General features: G+C 41.9%; 1 protein-coding gene across 1 annotated transcript in view; it reads right to left on the bottom strand.

Moving 5' to 3' along the window:
* Positions 1-1,234: 1,234 nt before the first annotated feature.
* grin2ca (glutamate receptor, ionotropic, N-methyl D-aspartate 2Ca) overlaps positions 1,235-24,856 on the bottom strand; it is a 77,306-nt gene continuing 53,684 nt past the window's right edge. The window contains exons 5-13 of the mRNA XM_080905514.1: positions 24,638-24,849; positions 14,904-15,072; positions 13,164-13,317; positions 12,382-12,507; positions 10,036-10,265; positions 6,527-6,687; positions 6,222-6,409; positions 4,233-4,465; positions 1,235-3,420 (exon numbers count right to left, since the gene is read on the bottom strand). Of these exons, the coding sequence (XP_080761640.1) occupies positions 1,798-3,420; positions 4,233-4,465; positions 6,222-6,409; positions 6,527-6,687; positions 10,036-10,265; positions 12,382-12,507; positions 13,164-13,317; positions 14,904-15,072; positions 24,638-24,849 (3,096 nt within the window). The 3' untranslated portion in view covers positions 1,235-1,797. The remainder of the gene's footprint in view (positions 3,421-4,232; positions 4,466-6,221; positions 6,410-6,526; positions 6,688-10,035; positions 10,266-12,381; positions 12,508-13,163; positions 13,318-14,903; positions 15,073-24,637; positions 24,850-24,856) is intronic.

The following is a 24,856-nucleotide window of genomic DNA, read 5'->3' on the forward strand; positions in this document are numbered from 1 at the left end:
TGAATTAACCCATTAAATGTTAGCATAGACATAGATCTGTCCTAATCAACCAATGGATTATTTGGATTGACATCTCCGCAGACAAATTCCTACTCTCGTTTTTTAAAAATGTGGTAATATTTACCATCTCAGCTCAAACGCCTCATTTCCCTCTTACTTACAGTGCTTCTGATTTTTATACTGCCTTTGCTTTTCATTTTATTTCGAGTGCGGCCTTTCTCTGCGGCTGCAGGGGCAGCTCTCTGTGTTTAGAGATTGGCAGCCAGATACAACAGCAGCACCCTGACTGAGCTGTTTGCACACGACTGTTGTGTGAATGAGTGTTGATCTTATGGTTTGTTACCCAGACGGATGCTGTGAGCTGTGTGAAGGGATATTCTGTTGTTTGCAACTTTCTCATTTTACATCTTTTTACATGTTACTGTAGCTGAAACCAAAACGCCATGGTTTTTGAGCCTGCAGTTAATATTTAAACACATCTAAGATCAAGTCAGGACAGGTATGGAAGTGAAGTTAACTCTGCTTTGGGCAGTTGTCAGGGCTGTACCTCTTGTACAGCAATATTTTTTGTAGGGATTTTATCATTTGAACAATAATAACAACAATGTTGACTGATATGTGAATGTGAATCAGTTGTTTTATCTACTAAAACATTGACTGAACATTAGAAAATATGAGATTCGGCTTACAGAAAGATATTTCTTAAGCTCTGCAACTCTTTGAACCCTCTGTTGCTCCTTTGGGAATTCAGACTTTTCAGTGACAACATAAAAATACAGATTTTGTTGTTGTAAATGGATAAACATCCCTCTCTTTTCTTTTCCCAGGTGAAATAATTTGCTTGTCTTTCTGTATTAGTTACCATATGTACTGATCTTCAGGGTCATTTAGGAAAAACCGCTTGTTTGATTTGACCAAGTCTTGTTTAAATGTCTGTAGATTATAAGTGATCTGTGGAATAGCAGACCCTAGGCTACTTCACTGAAAAATGGTTCCACTATACTGTATTTATTCTTTCTGTATGATTTGATGGACTGTGTGCATAATGCAACTCAAGTTTAAATGAGAGAACCACTTTCTTTATATGTCCTTTGAATATGAGAGGACACAGATGAAGAGGACAGAGGATGATCCCAAAAGACCCTTGATGGCCTTGTTCTTTATTAAAGGGTAGTGTGACAATGGAAATACATGATACTTTATATGGTTTTCCCTTTTTAAAATCTCAGTCAAATTACATTAACGACCAGTGGAGCAGAAAGTCTCAGAACAACGGTGCGCCCAAGGTCATGGACTAAGAAATTTACGGAAGACATGTCAGTGGTTTGATCACAAAATTATATCGATAATTTATCACTCAATCGAAATGGTGGGAAACTGAAGTGAATTTGTAGGAAATGAGAGCAGAAAATCACAAGTTGTAATCAGATCGAGAGGCTACAGTATATTGTCTCCCAGTATTCGTTCACATAGCAACACAGCATTTAAAAATCGTTTAAATAACAATCAACGGGTTAAATTCTTATGTATTAAATACTTTTCAACATTGCCTTTTTTAAAATTTGTATTTCAGTTTGGCTTATAAAGTCCCAGCAGTAACTTGTTTTTGAGTGTCTTCTCCTTTTACATATCACTGCCCAAGATATTATTGCACTGATAATTGAGAGTCAATGCTCTCAAATACACTGTTGGTGTAGAGTTTTATTTTTGCTTTAACCAGAGGCTGAGGGGAGAACCTCCAGGCATTCCTTGGGGCTCAGTCACAGAGCCTAATGGAGGACTGTTAAGGATGGTGGTTCAGACCTCAGACTCCAGGCTTGAAACCCTACCCCAGGGCTTTGGCACATAGGGACTGTTGACTCTTCGCGCAACCAACACCTGCCTCCGGTCTCTAGGCCCAGAGCCTGGGTCTTCCCTGTTTCCTGTGCCATCGTAGGCCCCAAACATATTGTTGTGGTAAACCATCTGCCTGTCACTCATACGAGGCAGCATTGCTGCATTGTCTGGGCAGTGGCTTGTACAGGGAAACAAGTGGCACATGTCCTTGGAACTGTTGTAGAACTGGGACGGTCCCTGAGCCAGTGGCCCCACGTACACGGGTAAGTCTGTGTACGAGTTCAGGTAGGTGGAATAGTGTCTGTGCACCACTGTGGAGGAAGAACGGCGCAGGGCGGCTGCGTTCTGCAGAATGGCTTCCCTGTAAGAGGGCAGCCGGGTGGACTCGGAGTACTTGAGCTTTTGCTTGTAGGGGTAGGAGCCCATGTGGGCTGGGTCCAAGTAGGCTGGCTCAGCAGCCAAAGGGTAGCAGGACAGGTTGTGCCCCAGACTGCCATATAGCTTGTGGGGTTTGGGGTTAGCCACTACCACCCGTGGAAACAGGTCAGGCATGTCTCCTCTGGTCGGGGGAGATGTGGATGTCGAAGGCTTTGTTTCATCTACCTGATGGATCCTGTCATTGCCCCATGTGGCTTTGAGGAATGAGGCGCGGCGGTTCAGCTTGTCCTTTCCGAGGAGTGGTATGTCGTCCATGTCGGGTTCCAGGTAGGACTTCATGCAGGAGTTGCAGCTGGTGCTGCCACTAGGGTAGTGTCCTGCGGTGCAAGGCATGGCAGCTGCATTGGAGGCGTGGTTACTTAGGAGGTGATTTGCTCTCAGCTCGGCGAGGCAGGTTTGAGGTCCATCGTAATCACCTCTTACTCTCGGGTCTGCAGCATCAAACACATAGCTATGGGACCTCCTCCTGCGACTCACACAGTCAGGGGGGTAGCTGAACTTCCTCCTCAGGGGTGCTCTGTGTTCCATGTAGATATCTGGCATCTGGAAGTCCCTGTAAGTGGCAAAAGGAGAGATGGGGTGACGGGCTTGGTTCTCCACATACAGCCTGCTGCTGGGATGGGGGTTTGACGGTCCGGCAGGAGAAGGATCCCTTATGGCGATGTGAGGGCTGCTGAGACTGGAGATGGGCAGAGTCCTCTCTAAGATGTGCTGACTGCTGCGGGCGGGCAGCGTGTACCGGAGTGGGGTTGGTCGAGTTACCACCCGGGGCTTATCCAGGAGGGTTTGGGATGAAGAATCCCCATAATGAATGGGAAAGGTGGGTGTAATGGCCCTCTGAGGGTACGGAGAATGGTTGTCTGTGATGCTTGAGATGTAGGGCAGGCGTCCGTGAGTCATGTCTGTGGTGGTAACTCTGGGTGGCAGGGCAGCTCGCACATTGTCGGCCCCCCGCCTGCTCCAGTTCTCTATTGTTTTGGTGGCATTATCCAAAGAGTTCTCCACTCTTGCAGAGGACACCATGTCCTTGGCTGTTTTAAGCATCTTTAGCATATTGGCTTGTGTATAGTTAGAAGTGACGTCTGGACTCTGTATGCTCCCGTTGTGGTCAGCGGACTCTACCCCATTGAAGCAGCTGTAGATGCCCTGCGGAGAGGTGGAAAGTTAATATTAATATGTGTAAACTTCATTAGATACCAGAATGACCGGCAATTTCATCAACTGAGTGGGATAAAAAAAAAAGAGAGATTTTATTGACATGCTGACCTAGTAAAGTGGAAAAAAATGACAGAAAGCTGTAACTGCAGAAGGAGAGTCGTTATTGTTTTGATGGTTTATGTGCGTGTTGCTGTGATTGAAGTGTTGTTTGGACAGATTCATCTCAGGAATATAAATGAGCGATTTGCTGATCGTGCACTTACCATATTAGTTTTTCCACTTTTATCCCATCAGCTATATTTTACATCCACATTGCATATCTCTTTGGAATACTTAATCTCATTTTTGACTACACTAGACACACAGATGAAGTTTATTTTTTTTAAATGGGGCAATTTAGATTCAGTTTCACCAGCAGCACGACTGCCACTTTATTCCAGTATCCCTGAAGTCCCTTCGTTGCTTTAAGCTCACTGTATTTTACAGTCTTTCTTTTGCTACCCTTGAACTATTGTGGTTGTGTTACTCACCTACTGGATTTCCGATGTCTTTTAATGCTCTACTTTGAAGGAGACCTCACAAAGGATACAGCATTTTTTTACAATTGTGAATTTTTGTGCCGTTAGTTTGCGTAAACATGAGCACTGAATCTGTTTGGGTGAATTTTCCTTGTTGGGAACTTATTATTATTATTATTATTATTATTATTATAGATAGTTTTTTAGATTTTACTGACAGCACATGAATGCACTTAAAGCTACGTGGCTGATGAAAGTAACATAAACCACTTGGGTACTTACTCTGCTGATAGCTAGGAGGAAGTCCAAGCGCTCTGATTTGTGGACTGAATGTCGTAGTTTCCAGTAGAGGAGATGTTCCCAAGCAAAGACCAGCAGGCTCAGGCCCATGGCAACAAGCAGCATGTAGAAGACCCCCGCCATATTGTCAATGTCCAGCTTACTGCTCATGACTTCTTTCTTTTCATTACGGCAGATGCCAGTGAGCCAGACGGTCTGCAGCTTTTGTGTGTCACCTGTGAGCGAGGAGCACAGAATACAGGCTTAAGCTCTATTTGCATAACACTAGCAGTATTTTTAGGAGTAATAGAACACCCTCCAATCTCCTTTGAACATCATTCACATGGGATAATGAAATTCTTTCAGATAATCAGTACCCCAGATAAAACGGAGTAAAGTTGTTGTTTTTGCAAATTGAAAAATCCGGGGCAGACAGCGGTTGTTTGTCTAAAACAAGGGGTCTCAAACTGCAGCCCCACAGACCAGGTGGGAGCATGGGTAACATTTACCTGGCTGCAAGAAGGAAATGCACCTCTGTGAATTTAATTCATGCAAAGTTCATATTGAACTAAGCAGAAAACAAGACCAAGGTAGCATTTCTTTTCAGTTTCAGGATCACCTTTATTATAGTCATTTAGGTTTGTGCAGATGCAGACAACATATCCGTCTTGCTATGTTATGCGATTTCTCCACATGTTACTGACAACTGCGACTTGGACTTGTCTTGGTGCACGCATGCATGCACACACAAGTCCTTGCACGTATTTCTGCTTCCTTTGGAATAAATGTGCATGTGTGGAATGGCTGCACTGGTGCATCTCAAAATGAGAGAAAACGCAAGGATGGTTTCATTTTTAAATTAGAGCTTAACAGCCTCTACTACATACTACGTATGTATGCAGAGGTCATGGCGGACACTAGAGGAGAACCAGGTGAGATTTTTCCCAAACACTGGAGGACTCAGAACGACCTTAAATAATTAAGTAATTAATTAATTACAAAAAAGATCCAGGCAACTGATCAAATGATAACTTTCAACTTATTCTCACTAATTACAGTGTCTAAATCATGCTTTTTTTTTGTGCTGTATAAATGACTCTCTCCAACTGCTGCAGCTGCAGCGTCTCTCGTAATGTTGGATAGGGGAAGTGCTCTCTGGTGTGTGTATTTCTCTGTCACCGGGAGCTGTAGTGCTCTGCTTGTTTTGTTCGATCAGTACAGTATGCATTACAGAGGGTGGAAAGTGCTACCTTAACAAGTGAACTTTAACCCCCAGCCCCTGTATGTCCTGCACCGATGCCATTGGTTATTTGTGATTTCTCAGGGGGACGATACGATGATCCACTGATGGAGACCATCGCCCAGCCTTATGGCTATTATTGCAAAGAAAGCTTTCACATCGCTGGCTCTAGCAAACATGTTAGCAGCGATATCAGTAAAAATAAAGCTACAAATCAAAAGAAACATAAACCATCATCCGGATCATCTGAAAACATTTTTTGGCAACACCAACAGTGTTGGCTCAGTCATTTGTTTGCTTCCTAAACTGCCTCCACAAAAACTGTGAGATCTTTATGTTTACGACAGCTGTTGTCTTCCTCTTCTTCCCTCTAGAATAAAAATCTTCCTGCCTAAATCGTGTGCCTTTGCTGCTGATCTGAGCAGTGATAAGTCTGACAGTGTGCTTTATTATCCAAATGTTTACCTACTGCATATTCTGCCAAAGGTTATGGGGATTTTGCCCGAGGCTTTGCAATAATTTGCCTAAGGACCTAATGAATCACATTTGATCTTATCTCATGAAAGTTTCTTTATTGCTTTTATGATCTTTCATTCTCTCATTCAGATACATTTTACTGTAATAATATTGTGTGGCCCTTTTATTACAACAGTATAGGTTTTGCTTTCAATCATTAGAATTTTTTCTTATTCAGCTTTATGGGAATACTGCAAATACAAATATTAAAGCAATCTATTAAATGAAGAATTTACCATCAGCCAGGAACTGGAGCAGGGCCAGGTCGATGGGTCGTTTCCAGCGTGAATCCTTCTGGAGTGCAATGCCATAACCAGTGGTAGCAAACACTTTGCCACTGCCAATTGTCACCAGCTTACAGCCTTCATCTTTGCCAGCCATGTAATTCAACACAGCAGCGTCATAGATAAAAGCATCCAGTTTCCTAGCAGGGTAAAGAAAAGGATTTTTACTCAAATGGACATCGTGTAATTGTCTGGCTCTTCTTTCAGTCACACGTCTGCTGTGAGGAGACTTTTTACGATTCCTGGCAGACACTTACCCTGTTTTGAGGCTGTTAAGGGCATCCTCCACTCCCTTCTGGTTGTATTTGACCATGTGGGCATGCATCTCGGGATAGTTACTCCTTATGTTGCGCTCTGTGCTGCCATTTGGGACGGTACCAAAGCGGAATGGAGGATACTGCTCCTGCGGCTTTTGAAACTGGAAGTAGAATAACAATTTTTAATGACAAAAATAATGCCGTTGATCGAATAAGTGTCTCAGGAGAGACGATGGCATATAGACATAGATTATTCAATCACTCTGATGTTTTATGAGGAAGCACTTCTCCTCATGTGAAAGAGAAATAAGAACAAGAAGGCTCAAGGAAAAACTGAAATGTGATGATTACAATTTCCATTAAAAAAAACTTGATCTTTGGATCCAATATTGTCTGTTTTCAGACAAAATAATTCACAGCATGCCGAAGGTTTTTTTTGTTTGTTTGTTTTGTTTTGTTTTTTCATTGAAGGAAGTCTTTCTAAATTGAATACAACTAAACAATACAACTAAGCCCCACAATGCTGGTTGGTGGCTCCCGTATTGTGGTGTTTAGCTTCTAGATGTGGCTCTTGTAGGCTGTTCTGTTGGAGCTGATTGTGTCTGATTACAAGCTGAACATGCGGTTACTTTGTATAAAATTTCTGCATGTCAGAAAGACAGAGTGCTCGTGAACAGACTGACATTAAACACAAGTCGTCAGAGCAACCGAAGTGGCAGAGTACAGGTTACAGTGTTGGCATTATGAGGAACACCAGTGCAGTCTCCGCCCGTAACGTATCCCGTCTTCATATTTAGAAATGAAATATCAATATTGTGATAAAATGCACAGAGATTGATATGTAAACAAATTATATTTGTTTGTACAGTTATGCATTTCGTCACCTCGTTGCTCAAAAAACAAAGTTATTAATTTAACCAGTCCCGTTATCTGTTTTTAAATTTTCTCTAGGATTCATAATAATATAATCATTGTGATTTGTTTTTTCAAATTCTACTATGACTGTCTAATTATATTACAGTGAAAATCTGATAATGTGACAGATAATATGAGAAAACAGAGAAATGACATTTGCTGCAGTCTGCATGGCAGAAGCTAACACTTCTGGAGGAAATCACATCAGCTGCAGCACAGGCTGCTGACATCAGCCCAGGATCAGCGTTATTAATGGTCAGTCGGGGCCCTGTAGTACGAAGCAAGTACAACATACCCAGGATATCATTTCACCTCACTTACTCCAACACTGGCAATCAGGGTAAGCAGTCACACAAAGGTGGTTATCAACTCAATAAATCAACCCAGGGCTTTCAATCATGTTCTCATGAAATAGATGTCATTGGCATCATCTGACCACAAATAAGACTTCCCAAAGGAACATGAAACTATATTATCTTAAAAATAAGAGGCTACACTGACTATACAGACTGAAACCAACACAGCTGCTACAGAAAAACCGCCTGTATGAGTGACTGAAAGTCAGTGTGCAGTAGTGTAGTATCGCCTATCTGAAGCCAAGATGAAAAGGGCTGAACTATTAATGCTAGTATTAACGCTCTGTCATTAAGGCACCAATTAATTATTTTATTTTATTAAATTTTAGATGTGCGGAAGATTTTTAGTTTTCATTTTTTTCATCTGCAGAATGATCAACAAAATCCACCCAAGGATGTCAAACATACGACCCAGGGGCCAGAATCTGCCCAGCAACAGAAAAGCATTTTGGCCCACTAGAGGTTTTTTCACTAATAAAGACTTCCCACATGGTCATTCTTGGTACACTGAAGTAATTAAGTAATAGAAAAACATTTAAATGACTGAAAATTTCCCATCTGCTATAAAAACGTTTGGATCTACAGTAAAAAAAAAAAAAAAAAAACAGTGCTAGGCTGTGAGCTAACCGATGTTTTTCTGTAATTTTACACATTTATTTCTTACAGTTTAAGCCCAAAGAGTCACGCTGATAGATTTCTTTCATTTACTGAAGCAACATTTATTTACCTTGGAGAAAAACTGAGACGTTCTGTTGAAATTGCAAGTGTAGTTGAACTCCTTTACACTGACAAACGGGAGCTTCAGGGGAGTGGGCCGTATGTAGTTCACGGTGTAAAATGTGTTGGACATGCCTGGCTTAGACAGCGTGGAAATTTGATAAGGTCCGCAGGTACAAATGGACGTCCTGCTTTAGGGTTTTATATTAAGGAGCATAAACAATAAAATTGTTGTGAAATTATTTGCAGCCAACAGAAGAAATGTAAAGGACTAAAGCTGCAAATAAGAATCTTTAGACCCTCCTGGTGTCCACACAGAGGTCCCAGGGATCTTCCAGGGTGACGCTATTGTCTCAAGAACTGATTGGTCAGTAGGTGCTGATCTGATACCTGTTGATCTTTACAATTCAAGCCATCAGACATGAACTTCTGAACATCTGGCACATTATCCAAAAGTCAAAAGTGAACAAATAAACGACACAGTATTCCTGATGTTTATCAGGAGTATCTGACCAACCTCCCTGAATCCACCTGGATGAAGATTTTGCAGAAAGCCATCAGAATAATGAATATTTTTCACCATCAACTCTGAAGAAAAAGCATGGCATGAACTGTGGTTATGGAGAATTATTACACCCCTACTTTAAAGGTTAGTGCCAAAAGAAGTTCGGGGTAGCGACGTGTTACCAACTTCCGACTTGCAAAAAGTTGTTGTGTAAGTGAAGTGCCTTTTCTGGACAAACGAGGTAATCATCTCCCTTAACACTGCAGTGCCTTGAAAGTAGCTGAGCTTGTCTCTATCACTCTCCTCTGATACAAGGTCACGTTCTGTGGTGTCTTCTTGTACCTCATTTACATTTACTTAACCTAAGGGGTTCGGCACAGCTGGACCAACAGCAGTTGAGCGCTCACTTCCCACCATGGTGCCATGCAGAATTCCCTTTAATAATCTATGGGCTCACTGTCAGACTGATTCTGTTTCCTTCGCTGCATGGCAGAGTTAATGTATGATGAAACTGGAATTGTAAACGACTTTGCTAGACTCGTAATGAGCGGCGGACTGCTTGGTCTTTTCCTCAAATGCCTCTTTAATCCCTTCAGTTGCCTGCAAGCAAAAAGTCTGCAAATCATTTTTTGTGCTGATGGTTTAACATGGATTTCCTCGTCAATATTCCTATAAAACACATCCCCGGGCCAGACAAATATGCATAAGATAATACCAGAAAAATATAATCGCCGTCTACCCAGAAAATCCACTTGTGTATTATGTTTCACAGGCTTTCCGTTGACATCACCTTCCAAAGAGTCTGGCTGTGTAATTCAATTTCCCCACTTACTGTGTGAACCCTTTAGTGTTTTGCAGGGAAAGTGGAAAGTCACAGCTATGACATTGGCATTTCTGGATGTTTACACTTCATAGCTCTGCCACATGTTGTTTGCACTCCTAAAATAGAGCACTTTCCTAAGCTGTACATTAAACACAGCAACACGCTCAGGACGGTCAATGACAGAGGTCTGTACCTTTTTGTCACTCAGTCCGGACACTGTGTCGATGTACTGCTCCTGGATCATGAAGGCTGCCAGGTTGGCTGTGTAGGAAGCCAGGAAGATGACGGCAAAGAAAGCCCAGACCAGGACCATGATCTTGCTAGTGGTGCCCTTTGGATTCTCAACAGGGACAGAGTTATTGAAGACAATTCCCCACAGCAGCCACACAGACTTCCCGATGGTAAAGGTGGGACCTCCGGGATCTAGAAAGGATGAAGTAAAGAGGGGGCATTTAGTACCGGCCAAGACGATGACCCAAGTATCTGTGAAATCTAACACGTTTAAAATATTTATTTGTTAATTAATATCTTGACGTGTTTTTTGGTAACATATTAGTGATAGAGAAAACTTTAGGGATGAACAAACATAGTTATACTTATTGTTCAGACTTTCACTTCTGATGATAATTGAGTTTTTCCCCTAATGGCTCAATCACAGTAAACTAGAAATAGGAAGGCAACATCCTTGAAAATTGGTAGTTGCCTAGTAGTTTGGTGATTGCACAGGTTGGCTGGTGGGAGGCAACCAGTCTCCAAACAGTTACTGTACAATTTAGATCGACTGCAGTCACTCTGAGATGGACTGGTGAAGATGTGTGTGTGGATTATGTCAGTCAGTTTGCGCCATCTGTGATGTGACTCTTTGCAATTTGAGAACACACCGGCTGCAACTGGTATTTGATTAGATAAGTATATACAAAAGAACGTTGTCCAAGTTTGCCTATGTCAGCTTTCATTTAACTCTTTATTACCCAAATATTACTGACTGGTCTTGAGTTATTGGTGTAGTATTTCAGTCTAAATCAAACTGACTTATGCAGCAATAATATGTAACTGAATGTGCTGATGGTCACAAAGACACCAGTTGGGTAAATCTCAAGTTACATGTCAAAAAGAACATGATTGGTGTTTTATTATTTATTGTTATTGTTTTATTGTTTATATTGTTACCTTTGTGACGTCATATATGTCGTACTTTATAGAATATATAAAAATAAAGACTGCTGTAATAAAGATTAAATGGGTTTAACCCATATGTCCTTCATCCATTATAGAATACTTCATAGACCCACATGGCTCTGAAATTAAACTGCAGCGTCTCAATCTACCAGGCATCGATCCAACGTGGCCACTGTAAACAGGATTGGATATGAAACCTTTAACAAGTCAGGTCTGCCATGTTTTAAATCAGTTTTTAAAATTACATTAAAATGGTATTTTGCTGCTGCATACTGGAAAAAAGTTTGTTTGCTAGTTTAAAATGGAAAATGTATATCTTGATCAATATTTTCTGCATGGATTAAATTCCACTTTAAACTTTCCGAGAATGTTTGCGAATTCAGAAAAAATAAAAATGTAAAATGGTTTTGTGGGTGCAAAGATTTTAAGAAGATTTTCATGGATACAAATAACCAAAGTCCAAAATGACCCTCACTGAGCCCTAAATGCAGGTTAATTTTCCATTAGAGAAAAGCTCATTACGGTACCCAACACAGTATTTGGTAAATGTTGCTACCAATATATCATTGAATTTAAACAAAAGATGATTTTTTTTCTATCCTCTTGCAAACATTCACCTTAAAGAAGGAATGAGTCCTTGACAACTAAGAGTCTGAGGCTTTTAGCCGGATTAAATCATTATTCATCTCATGAGTTTACAAAACCTTTTAATTATATTTAATGGCAAAACACATCAATTACTGCAATATCTTTTCATTGCTTTAGATGACGGTTTGCAGTAGCCACCACAGAAGGACCGGCCAAAACAGATTGAGTAGCTCATTCCTGAACGAGGGGCTACCACTGTGGCAGGGACGTGGTTCGGTTATGAAAAGTATGCAAATTATGCAGCAAACCAATCCACCTCAGACACATCAAACCTCCTCTGCTACGTACACAATAATCACGTAAAAGAGTGTGGAGAGAGTTCATTGATGAGAAGTAAAAAGAACCGTCAGGTGCTCAAAATAAACCTTAGACTCAAACGTTAGAACAGGCTTTTCCCTGCAAGGCACCATCTAACGAAGACCCACGAAGATCATAGCGGCCATTACAACGTATCTCTATCAATATAATGTTTTGTGCATCGGTCAAAACACTCGACTTGAGGTACACAACACGCAGCGTAAAACAAGCTGCCTCGCAACGAGTGTCGGGTCAAAGTCTTGGAGGAAATTGGAGGAAAATTGCACTGTTTCAATAGATCTTTAGCCCCAATTAGCAGGTATCTGTGTCCTTGTAATACTTGCATGAAGTTTCTGTTTGGTTAATTGTTCGAGGGCTGAGGCGCTGATGGACTGGACCGGGTTAGGAGACTCACCTTTGGCACTGACCAGGCTGCGGTTATACCCAACTGGACTGCAGTATTCAAAGACAAAGACTGTGATGGCCACAACTGTGAGACACATGACGAACATCATCACCCACACGGCTGGACTGTAGGGTTCTGCGGGGACAGAGAGCACAGCCAATCGAGTGCACATGTTTGCAGATATATGCAAATATGAGTGTTTTATAGATGTTCAGGTACTTTACGTCTGTAGACCACGAGGTCACACTACAATAAACTGATAATTCGTAATGTGTCAATATTTGCAAAACACATAGATGGTATACTTTATTGATATCATTTGAAGTTCTGTTACTTTACGCTTTTCTTCAGTGAAGCTGTGACTAATAACATTACTACAGTGTGTCGGTTGGTGGTGCTGCCATCTGCCACAGGTCCACTGACCGTGGATCCAAACCTCGCACGGCCCCACTTCAAAGAGACTTGAAATATCCCCAGCCGAGTGAAATCATTTTACCCAGTACAAAGGTAATTATTGCAAACATCAATAAAATAGGTAGAAAAGTTTCAAAAGGTTTCCTGTGAAACTGCAGCAGCTCCTGACTGAGAAACCAAAACCTTGTAATGTTTTATTTTTGCATTTTTATATAACGATAAAGTGACTTTAAATGAAAGCGGTTGTGATGCCTCACATATTGCATGTCAGCCTAAAAAGGTCGAGATATGAGTTTCTTTATTTTCGCGTGTTTTCCGGCCTTTTGCACAGTGATGCTTTGATGTTAGTTAAAATGCTTCTAGGAAACATTCCTCACCTAAAAAAGCAGAAGGAGAGACCGTCCCATTACTCCGAGCCACCATCACGCTGATCCCTGTCTCCACAAACGGCACCGAGAAGTCAATAATCTCTGAGCGCTCTTCATTTATGGTCAGCGAACCGATGGCCATGTCGGCCCGTTTGTAGAACACCTGTGGCAGAAGAAGAGTCTCGATTTTATGTTTTTTATTGGATTTTTTTTGGGTGGTTGGGGTTGGATGTAGGTACAAACAGATAGCAGATGTTTGTATGATGTGATCATAAATCAAAGTCTTTGTAGCTACATAATACAGGACATCCTCTGCTGATGTTTGAGATAAATCTCATTTATCAGTGAAGTCGACACACTGGGCCTCTGCCCCTGAGGGTGATATACTTCCTGCTTCTTCCAGAGCTCAGCTAGCAGCCAGATGGACGCAGCTCAAAAGCAACTGCCAGTGTTATCCTGCCTTTTTTTTCCTCCAGTGCATTGTAACACATGATTTGCCATCTAATCCGTCTCTAATCCATCGTAATGTATTGGAGCATATAGTATAATACCTATTACATAAAGTCACACTTACCAAATGTTAGAAGCTGGAAATGGAACAAGTGACTGAAGACTGCAGGCTCTGGATGGTCTGGCTGAAAAACGCTGATGCTATTTTTCTGATGTTTGAACCACAGCAGTGCAGTTCAAATTCCACTGTGACTCTGCAACCCTCCTTTTTTTGTTTCTATATAACACCACTGTTTATCATGCTGATGGAGAGCCGGTAGATTTACAGTCCAGACACTCATGCAAGCCATTAGCTCTCCTGCGGAGGTCGATGCCTCATTGAGCACAATAGCCTTCCTGTTTTTGATAAAAAAGGGTGTGTGTGTGTGTGTGGGGGGGGGGGGGTCCTACTAATGTTGTATCCTGCAACAACTCAGGAGAAGGGCCGGTCAGAGGAATCTGAAAGTACATCATTCACAAGGACACTTGCGCCTCCTTTTTGTGTTGACCCAGTCGACCTTGTCATACACATTTTCAATCAGAGACCAGACTTTTGTCTTCTTGAGGGTTTTTATTCTTATTTATTGTTGCCTGACACTCAGCATCAAAACGAACAATCCGACTTCTAGTTTCACTGTGCTTTCAGTTTCAGACGTGTTTTCTGGGTGACTTTTATCAAGCTCTCTTTATGCCTGCGTTACCGGGTACTCAGGCTACATCCACAGTCTGAGGACATGCATGTTGGTTAATTGCTAGACGTAGATGCGAATGCAAATTTGAGTGGTTGTCTGTCTCTGTGCATGTCCTTGCGATAGACTGGTGGCCTGTCCAGGGTGTACCCTGCCTCTCACCTTGGCTTACTGTGACCCTGAATTGGTTGTGCGGAACAACCTGGTTGGATAATTTCAGTGTTTTTTATGGATATTGTTGTCACCCTGCCCGGCAGGTGGGCAGCATGGCCTTTAGGAAGGCTTTTCTACACACCGTGGTTGTAATGAGTAGTTATTTGAGTTCCTGTTACCTTCCTATCAAGCAGTCAGGCCTCATCTCGTATAACTCCAGTCCTGTGGGATAGTTTACTCTCTGTAAACCCTAAAGATGGTTTTGTTTAAAAATCCCAGTAGATCAAGTTTCAGTTTCTGAAACATTCAGACCTGGATTTTTATGATGTAGATTTTGTTTCTTGTTTTTTTATAAAAGAGGGGGAAAAAAAGATTTTGTATCTTGAAACAAAACTAAACTAGCTGCTTTTGCTCATACCTCTCCGATCATCCCGTTCCAGATTCCTCGAACCAGCTTGCCGTGCTTGCCGTTGGTGACCAGGTAGAGGTCGTAGGAGAACTTTATGGTGCGGGACAGTTTCTTCAGGATGTCTATGCAGAAACCTTTACAGCACAGCTTTGTGTATGGCTCAGTGTGGCCTACGATACTGAAAGGGAACGAGAAAGGAAAAAGAGATCGGAACGCTGGGATACAGAATTTTTTTTTTTAACATGTTTTCTTTGAGAAACTGCAGAAACAAACTATCTAAAACTGGAAGTTTTCTTCTTCTTCCTGTTTTGTAGACCCAACACATAGTCAGGTCATTTTTTACAAATGATTTGAGAAATGAGGAATGATTGACTGGAGTGGGATGAAGAGGTAATGAACAGCCATCGCTTCATCGTCAAAGCTGCGGTGGATGTTGGAGGGAAATTGTGAGCCACTCTACAGGCGTGCACATGATGTCTTGGTCCCAACAGATGGATGAACAGCTGGGTGGAACAAAACAATACATACAGACATAGTTAATGACACACAAACAATAGCAGACACTCATTGGAGGATTATCTGGGATGAATGATGGCGTTTTTGTGGGATGGGATGCTAAGGATATGGCGATACGTTGGTAAGGTTTATGGTGAGGAGGGCCGTTGCCTGTGGTTCCATCAGTCAGTCTTTCAAGTTCACCAGTAAAACAAACTGGTTGGAATGAACTGTGTATTAGTTTCTGTTTAAATGCCTTGTGAAAATCCCTGCCACTCTTAGGCTCAGTCACTTCGGTAATGAAGATAAACTTTAATGCGTTTGTCACACAGTGCTGCTCTAACAGCGTAACGACTGCCTCTTTCTGTGTTAGAACAGCATATAAAACGTAGCATTAAGGCTGGCAGGCGGCCACGTTTCTCGCCAATCGTTTCATCTTTTATTATTCAACTACCGCTGCAAAGCTTTTAATGCTGCATTAAAAATGCTATATTGTTCCTTGCAGCCATATCTTCTTCAGACTCATGCATACAACAGTTTGTCCTCTGACCCGGGCTGATTGTCTCTGCTACAGTTTTAATGAAATATACCGGTGTAGTAGCGAGCACAAACCCAGCTGTCTGGGCCACAAAACAGACACAGCATGCCTTCTTAAATATTCTGCTGATCTTCAGACAGAGCAGGCAGCAGAAGCCCAGTGGACAGTTTCAGGCTTTGCATACTAAGTAAAATGGGCTGACGTAAGGTTTGAAATCAATTCTCCTTCTGCTTATCAGCAGGATTATGAGGAACGTGGCGATGAAAATGCCCTTCAGTTTCACACTAAGAAGATGACAGCAGCGATGTGAGCCAGGGAGAAGGACGGGAACACAAAGTCCCGTCTTGTAAAACACTTTGCTGTGATTTGGAGAAAAATGTGTCAGGGAGTCTGCATTCCTCTCTCCCTCCCTGTGCTGCGAACTTGGATCAGAATGTAAATATGAAGGCTTATTTCTGAGCGATTTTATTTACATAAAGCTATTAATTTAATGACTTTTGATTTTCTCCGTAGCGGTCACTGTCTATCACTCACAGGTAGGTTTTGTCCTGTCCAAGTCCAGCCTCAGAGAAAGTTACTCAGACACAGAAACATTGTGCAGTCTGATCCTGACAGTTAAAACATAATGTGTGGCGCTTATTTAAATTTGTACATTTTTAGTGATTTGTATTCAGAAGTTTAAGCTGCGTTTGAAGATTAATTATCAAGAATCTCGACTTTAAAGCAGATTATGTTCCTGTTTAAGACACAAATCAAATCAAACGTTCTGAATCTACACTGAAAATGGTGAAATGACACGTAAAGGATCAGGATACAGTGCAGTGGTGGTGTCGGTGACCAGTGTTGGTCAAGTTACTTGAAAAAAATAATTAGTTACTGATTACTTCTCCAAAAAAGTATACCTGTTTACTGATTACTTATTTCCAAAAGTAATTAGTTACTTAGTTACTTTTCAAAAACATGATGCACAACCTGAAAACGTAATAAAGCAATAAACCTTTCAGCCCAATGCTATTTTATGCATAATCCATCACATAAAACTGAATCAAATGGAAAGCCTCTTTTTAAATGATTGGTTTTAATCTTTTATCTTTATGCACATTGCATCAAGCAAAAATTAAATTAAATGCAACAGTCTGTGACTGGAAGAAATGTGTTTAACATTTAAACCTATTTCCTACATATTCCAGTATATAAAATAAAATAATGTTTTGTGTTTACACTCTTTCAAATAGATGCAAGTAAAACACAGCAAAAAATAAATAAAATCAAAGATTCAGCAGCTCTGAGTCCTGTCGCTCTTAAATCTGTTGTCACCTGTTCAGCAGGAGTGGGGCGGGTGGAGGTTTGCCCACAGCGGTCATGTCAGTGGGAGGATCCGGGGGTGTCCCTGTGAATGTCACATTCCCGTGGCAGCGCGCTCGGTGCTCAGATTTGAAGTTTAATTTTTTGCTGTAGAAAGACGTTTCTTCCAACGCAGAGTGAACAGCGCACGCTAATGTTTTCGTCACTTTTAAATATATTTTAAATAAATATAAATACGTCCACGCTTTAAACGCTGCCTGGTCGTACTCTCCCCTGCACTCCATGTTATCCATGTTGATCTGCACACGTCTGCCGCTGCCACAGACATGTGCAGCGCTTACGTCATTGTCATGAGACACTCTCACAAACAAAACCACGACGGTTTATAGCGCCGTAACGCAGCGTGCTTACGGGGAAGTAACAATAATGTAATCGCTGTTTTTGCAATAGTAATTCCTTACATTACTTATTTCTTGAAGTAAGTCATCAGTTTACACCCATCTCTGTTAGTGACAAAACTGCAAACTGGTTATTACCCATCCACATGACCTGTTATCTTCAGTTTCACTGGACGCTTGGAGGCCTGATCATGCCAGCACTGTTTGCATCCATCCATCCATTTTCTCCCACTTATTCAGAAGAAAATAACACGTAACTTGTGTTGCTAATTTTATTATTTACCTAGACTAACTGCTGCTAAATAAGCTACATAAAATGACCCCAACTGGTGAAGTCGTTTTCCACTCAACAGTTTTGTAATCCAGTCGTCTAAATTCCCAATCCGGATCTCTCCTGACGACCTGTTTCGTCCACATTTTTCTGTTTTGTGGGTGTAAATCTGCCTGCCTTTGTTGTGCCCTTATTGATGTAAAAACTCAAAAACCAAGTGCTTGCTAAACTAGTGGTGCGAGGATATTAGAAGAAAAAGATGAAGTCAAACTAAGACGAATGAATGTTGAAGGGTTTGCTGATGCCGCTGTGCTCGCTAACAGGATTTTCCTGGATCCTTTATTATTGTGCGTGTTTGATAGTGCTTCTGAAAAAGAGGCATTTGTGAAAAAGTTGCCAACAATTGAGTCACAGTTGTGTGGGTAGGATCTGTTTCTAATTGTTCTGAGTGAAACTGGCCGTATGGGAGATAATTTCCGACAAACTTGATCCATTTTGTGTTATTTGGTGTTGGAGAATGTGGCGTTCTACCATCAAATGATTATTTCCTTCAGTGAGCAATCCCGTATGGTGCATGAGGTGGGCAGTGTGAGATAATGTGGCTGCAAAGTAGTGAGCCATGGGTGCAATGCAGAGAGCACTAATGACACATCACCCCTAACCTCCCCCAGACCTTCAGTCTAATGGACTCTGCACCCACACATCAGGACGGGGAGTCAATGAGACGAAAAGGCGAGGCTGCGAGGAGGAGCAGAGCCACGACAAACAGAAACAAACAAACACTTTAGAGGGAAACGAGGCTGCCACAGTACACCCCGAGTAAACACAGCGCTCCCAACATCCCTCGTCTCACCAGCTGCCAGGGTTCAGGGCTGGGCCTTAAATCAGCTGCCAGTCGCATTAAAATGGGTCTTTGGGAATCATTGCGTGTGTGTGTGTGTGTCTGTGTGAGAGAGAGAGACAGAGGTAATTTATTCCTTGTGGACATTCTTGGAATATTGTTTTGATGGTGCTCTATGGATGGTGACAGTATGTGCCATTTTTTTCCCCGTGTGCACGTTCATTTCCATCCGTATCCCCTTCTTGGGAAAATTAAACTCATCACTCTCATTGAGAACCTCTTCAAGTCTTCACCTCTTAAAGGAGCTGTAAATTTGCCCCAGGTGATTTTTTTCTTAAATATTGGGCTAAATTAGATTAGTTTGCAGAGCTTTTGGTGATGCTGAATCTGCTTTTTTGAGGAAACAGGACAAAATATCTGAGGATTTGTAAAGTGAGATAATGGAGAGGAAAGAACAGACAGAAACATGTCCATGCTCGGTTTTTCCCCACACACAGACTTTTACATACAGTATATGTGGAGGTTTAATCGGTTTACTAATGGACTGTCCCCTCACTTATATTTTTAAAAGTTTAACCAGTTAGCCCGGCACTTCCTGTCTCATTGGCATTCTGGTGAGCACATCCTGTGACAGTGTCACTGTCTTTGACTCCACCTGGCAGCAGAATTAACAGAATCCGCATCTATGGAAAACACCGGTGCACAATTATTGTATAGTTGTTGTTTAAATTTCCAGATTAATAGTGGAAGATTTTAAGTGCAGATTATTGTTGTTTTCTGCATTTTTAATGTAATTTTTTACATTTCTGTAGGGGGATCAGTGGGGATTGGTGGAAACTAATAGTAAAGATAGAGAGAGGAGAAACACGGCAGCAGTTTTCCAGCTGAAATTGATTTTGGGGGATGATGAAACACAGCGGTTTTAGGTGTAGGTGATCTTTAAACAGCCTGATACACCCATTCATGAACCAGGCTGCCTGTCATTGGTACACATGGATTTGCTGACCATTCCGCTGGAACTGTAACACTTCCAACATGGAAGTCGGACAGCTGCAGCTGAGTCAGGAAGCCTCACTAAGTGCACATCGATCCTCTTCTAACATCTTTATTTTCCAGTGTCCCGCCCAAAAAATCTGTTTTTGAAGCACTGATTGGTTAATAGCCACCTTATGAACCTTTAATAAAGAGAATAAATGGTAAATGGCCTGTATTTATATAGCTCTTTACTAGTCCCTAAGGACCCCAAAGCGCTTTACATATCCAGTCATCCACACATTCACACACAGGTGATGGCAGCTACATTGTAGCCACAGCCACCCTGGAGCGCACTGACAGAGGCGAGGCTGCCGGACACTGGTGCCACCGGGCCCTCTGACCACCACCAGTAGGCAACGGGTGAAGTGTCTTGCCCAAGGCCACAACGACGGAGACTGTCCGAGCCGGGGCTCGAACCAGCAACCTTCCGATTACAAGGCGAACGCCCAACTCTTGAGCCACGATCGCCATAATAATGATGATAGTAATCTGAAGACAACAATAAGACATAATTGATATATCCCAGAAGTTGGGAAATTGCATCACAGCAGTCGACACATAAATAAATAACAGAGTATAGTTTGATACAGTTTATCACCTGCTGAAGGTGCAGAAGCAGCAAAGCAAACTTTGAAAAAACGCTTGTACTTTTAAGGAGCTTGGAAAGAAAGCGACTGGACCTTTTACCTCTCATCTGACAAGTTTCTTCTTCACTCTTATTTTTAATTCCTTTACGTCTGTACCTCAAGTTATTTTGCCTTTACTGAAATGTCTTTTAGGCTTATTGGACAGTACTTTGAAATAGCCTTTCACTTTATGAATACACCTGCATTACCCTCCCCAAAAATTCGATTATGGTTGGGGTTCCCTGTGGAGTGAGCGAGCTCTAATCTGTTTTATATCACTGAATAGATAAAGGTGCTTTATGGACTCGTGGGCCACAAAAGGAAACAAACAGAAAATCACGTATTGAGATGCAGCGATGAAACGAGCCTTCCGCTTTTTAGAGTTCATTAAGTTGTAGAAAAACAAACGTGATTGTCATTTAATATCCTAAATTTGGAGTTTTTGGAGCTTTTTTAATGAAGGTGGAGGATTAAGGAAGCAGGTCAGGTTTCCTGGTGGTCTTTGGGGGTTTTTACCTTTCAGTAAGACATCTCTAATAAATAATAATAAAGGTTATCTTATCTTATCTTATCTTAACAACCTCATGGGGCAGCTCTGTTCATGACAAGGACTCCTACTGTGACTGAGCAGTGAGCTGGTAAACACACTGTATATATGAGGGAGTGCTGAGACTACACTATCCTCTGAGACCATCAATGTGTAAATTTACTTAGTGCAACTTTCTAGTACTGCGTATAGATCGTTTGGCTCTCAGGCTCCGGGAGCGCATCTGCTGCTGCACTCAGTCTCAGCTTTAATGAAATCATCTTATCATCTAACTCCCATCGAATGCAGCTAATGTGTGATGACATTATCTTCTCAGGTCAATACTACCCTTCACCAGGGCATTAACTCTGAATTAGTCTTTGCCAGAGTGCTTTGAGGTAGAACCAGCTCCCTGCTGTTCAAAGACAGCGAGGAAGCGAGATTTTTCTGATCCGACAGGAGAACGTGCGCGACTCAAAAGGAAGAGCTCGTGGTAACTGCTGCGAGCTGCTTTTGCCAAGTCCTGACAAACGCCGGTGTCTGTTTGTCAGGCCTCTCTGAGGACGCGTGAGTGAATCACACAGATGGTCTGCTTGGCAAGCTGCGTGCATGGCCCAGGGGTTGAGGGATTGAAACGGAGAATCTGCATGACCAGTGGCTTCTCATTTAGAAAGCACTGACATGGGTCTGAGTTGTAATCATGTTTAGTGCTGAAGGGGAATTTGGAACTGTTGTCGAGATTCAGATAAAGAAAGATGGTGCTTTCAAGAGGCTGAGGGGGAAATTGGCCGACCACTATCGGGAATGCATATTAAAATGTGTGTAACCTGCAAGTTCTAAAAGTGTTTTCTCATACAGAGAAGTGTATGAAAATAAGTTAACTCCAGTTGGTCAGTATTTTACACAGATGTAGATTTTCTGTTTGAGGGGTTAGAGATTATACACACGTAAATACATGTGTGTCAGAGAGGACCGAACAATGCAATCAGCTGAGGATATCTGTGGAGAAGCAGCTCTCCTCCACAATCCTCCACAATCTCAGACTGCAGGTGCTGACTGTAGTCCTCGCTCTGCTCTGCAGCCTCGATGTTTAATTGCATTATGGATTTATTCTTCTAGGCTAGGCGGTAAAATCTCAGATCAGTCTAACTCTAGACTTATTTATTCCAAATAAATCCTTTCCACGTATAAATATATTCCTGCATAGTTTTGTAGCTGAAGTGGACATCTGATAGTTTAGGTCAGGGATGATGAACTCCAGGCCTCAAGGGCCAGTGTCCTGCAGGTTTTAGATCTCACCTAAATCAAATGATTAGTTCATTACCAGGCCTCTGGAGAACTTCAAGACACGTTGAAGAGGTCATTTAGCCATTTAAATCAGCTGTGATGGATCAAAGACACATCACACGTCACAATGATGGCTACATTGTTGCCATTCCCTTTCCAAATACTCCATGAATATAAGCGCATGCTGCTTTGCTCTGTCTTTTGTTAGTGTTGCAAAGGGATTACTTTTGAATTGGCAGAACAGGCAATCTGAAGACATCACTCAGGTGGCCACTCTCACCAGTCTCTGACAATTCAGACTAAATGAATGATAAATAAAACCTATAGATGAAGTCCTCAGTGTGTCTGTACTCAAGGATCCATCACAGTCCATCTAGTCACCCTTCATTGGTGCCGGATGCTTCGTTGGACCCCTCTTTGCCTCCGTCTTCTTTTTCCTTGGATTTTTGTTCGGCTCTGTGAAAACGTTTCATTGTTTGACAAGAGGAATTACGCTCTTTCTGTACTGGCAGGATGATTTGGTCAACATGAGCGATTAAGCACTCCAGCGCTTCATAACACTGAAGGGACGTGATCTTCATCTTCCATCCCCTTCATGTCGTTAACGCCATTGTCAGTAATGGATAATAGCCTGTGCTTCTCCCCCCCCACTAATGAACACCAATATCAGTCTCTAGGTGTTCGGGATTGATGACATGGCCTAATCGTCCCATCTAATTGATACCCCTCCATGCAGCGCGTACATTTCCCTGATTGGGTCACAGAGTGATCTCCGGGATATTGCACTCTGGCCAAGCAGCCTAATGAGCATCTCACCATTGAGTGATAAGAAGTCATGCATGCGCTAATGGCAGAGGAAGAGTCTCTTAATCTCACACCTAATGGCACTCTCAAGTTAGTCACAGAATCAATTAAAATGGGCACGTTAACATGTGAGTGTGCATGTGGGACTGTGCGGTAAAGTGGGTTCACATAAGACGTGTGTGTGGCTGAGATGATCAACACATGTTGAAATGACCTGACCAGCTCTTGCCGTATATTCAGGGAGACCAAATGGCACCTGAAGATAAAGACACAACAGCAGCTGCCTAGCAAATTGATAACAAACCAACAGCATGTTTAAAAAGCATGTTAGCGCTTTGAGTTGAAACCCTCATGTAAGAACCGGTCCATTTATCTCTTTCTAGTAATAAACATGTGGAGTCACCGATGACTTCTACACAAGATCAAAGTTAACGAGCTCAAATCTGTACAAGGGAATGAAAATATAAACCTTGTCTTGGACTTTATTTTAGACGTTTTCACCTTCATCCTGCCAACATATTTAACATACATGGAGTAGAATAATTTACTGTAAGAATCAAAGTTGCCCAAAATTGTAGGTGGAATTGCCCATAAAGAAACAGAAAACATTTAATATACAGCACTGTGCAAAGTTTTTAGGCTGGTGTGAAAATATGCTGTAGACAAAGAAAGTTTTCAGAAGTGTAAATGATCGTTTATTGGCCCCAAATGTTTTCTGCAGCAGGACAACGACCCCGACCGTACAGCCAAAGTCATTAAGAACTATCTACAGCATAAAGAAGAACAAGTAGTACTGAAAGTGATGGTACGGCCCCCACAGAGCCCTGATCTCAACATCATCGAGTGTGTCAGGATTACATGACATCCACAGAAGATCTGTGGTTAGTTCTCCAAGATGTCTGGAACAAGCTACCAGCCGAGTTCCTTCAAAAACTGTGTGCAAGTGTACCTAGAAGAAGGCAAAGGGTGGTCACAGCAAACATTTCTCTTTTGTTCATTCGCTGCATTTTGTTGATTGATGAAAATAAATGATTAACACTTTGTTTACAGCATTTTTTCCTCACCTGCATAAATCTTTTGCACAGTGCTGTCTGTGGCATCATTAGAAGGACGCAGATTGTATAAAAAATAAAATCGGGAAGATAAATAAAAAAATCTGTAAAGTATGATATTGTTCTCTGCACAGACCCCAGTCGACGGGGTGACGACTAAAGTACAAATTGACTTCAGCTAATTAAAATGTATTTCACATGTAACTTTGCCATAAGGCCAAGGTTAAACTTGGCTGTTAGCTTAATGCGCTCTGCAAGCTGTTGTCCGAACTCGTACTCTGTTGGTCAGCGATATTCTTATTACAAACTCCATTCCCCATCTGCTACATTAGCCTCCTGTCCCAGTGGTTACACCCTGTAGTGTTTGGAGTAATTGGCTTGCAAAACAACTGAATGTGAAATGTGTAATTAATCAACTTATGATATGTGATGCTATTCATCTGATTTTCAGCTTTTAACTCCACCCTGTGAGCGTTAATTAGGATAGCACTGAAAATGCAACATCTGTCTCGTCAGCAGGAAAAATGAAAGATTTAATAGGAATCTTTGGAGCCACTTCACTTACGTCTCGGTCTTATTGGACTGTCGTCGGCAGGGCACGGTGTTGCTAACACAGGTACCAGTCACGGGGTCCACTGCCTCCACAATGACAAAGGGCCGCTCCTCCAGTGTGGCCACTGTGAGGTGCCTGTAATCTGACACGGGCTCTAAGTAGCTGCCAAACCGCGGCCAGACGGGGTATCTCATCTGCAGGATCCCCATTTCATAGGTGCCCACCTGAAGG

The sequence above is a fragment of the Rhamphochromis sp. 'chilingali' genome (assembly GCF_963969265.1).
Source record: "Rhamphochromis sp. 'chilingali' genome assembly, chromosome: 15".
Taxonomy (NCBI): domain Eukaryota; kingdom Metazoa; phylum Chordata; class Actinopteri; order Cichliformes; family Cichlidae; genus Rhamphochromis; species Rhamphochromis sp. 'chilingali'.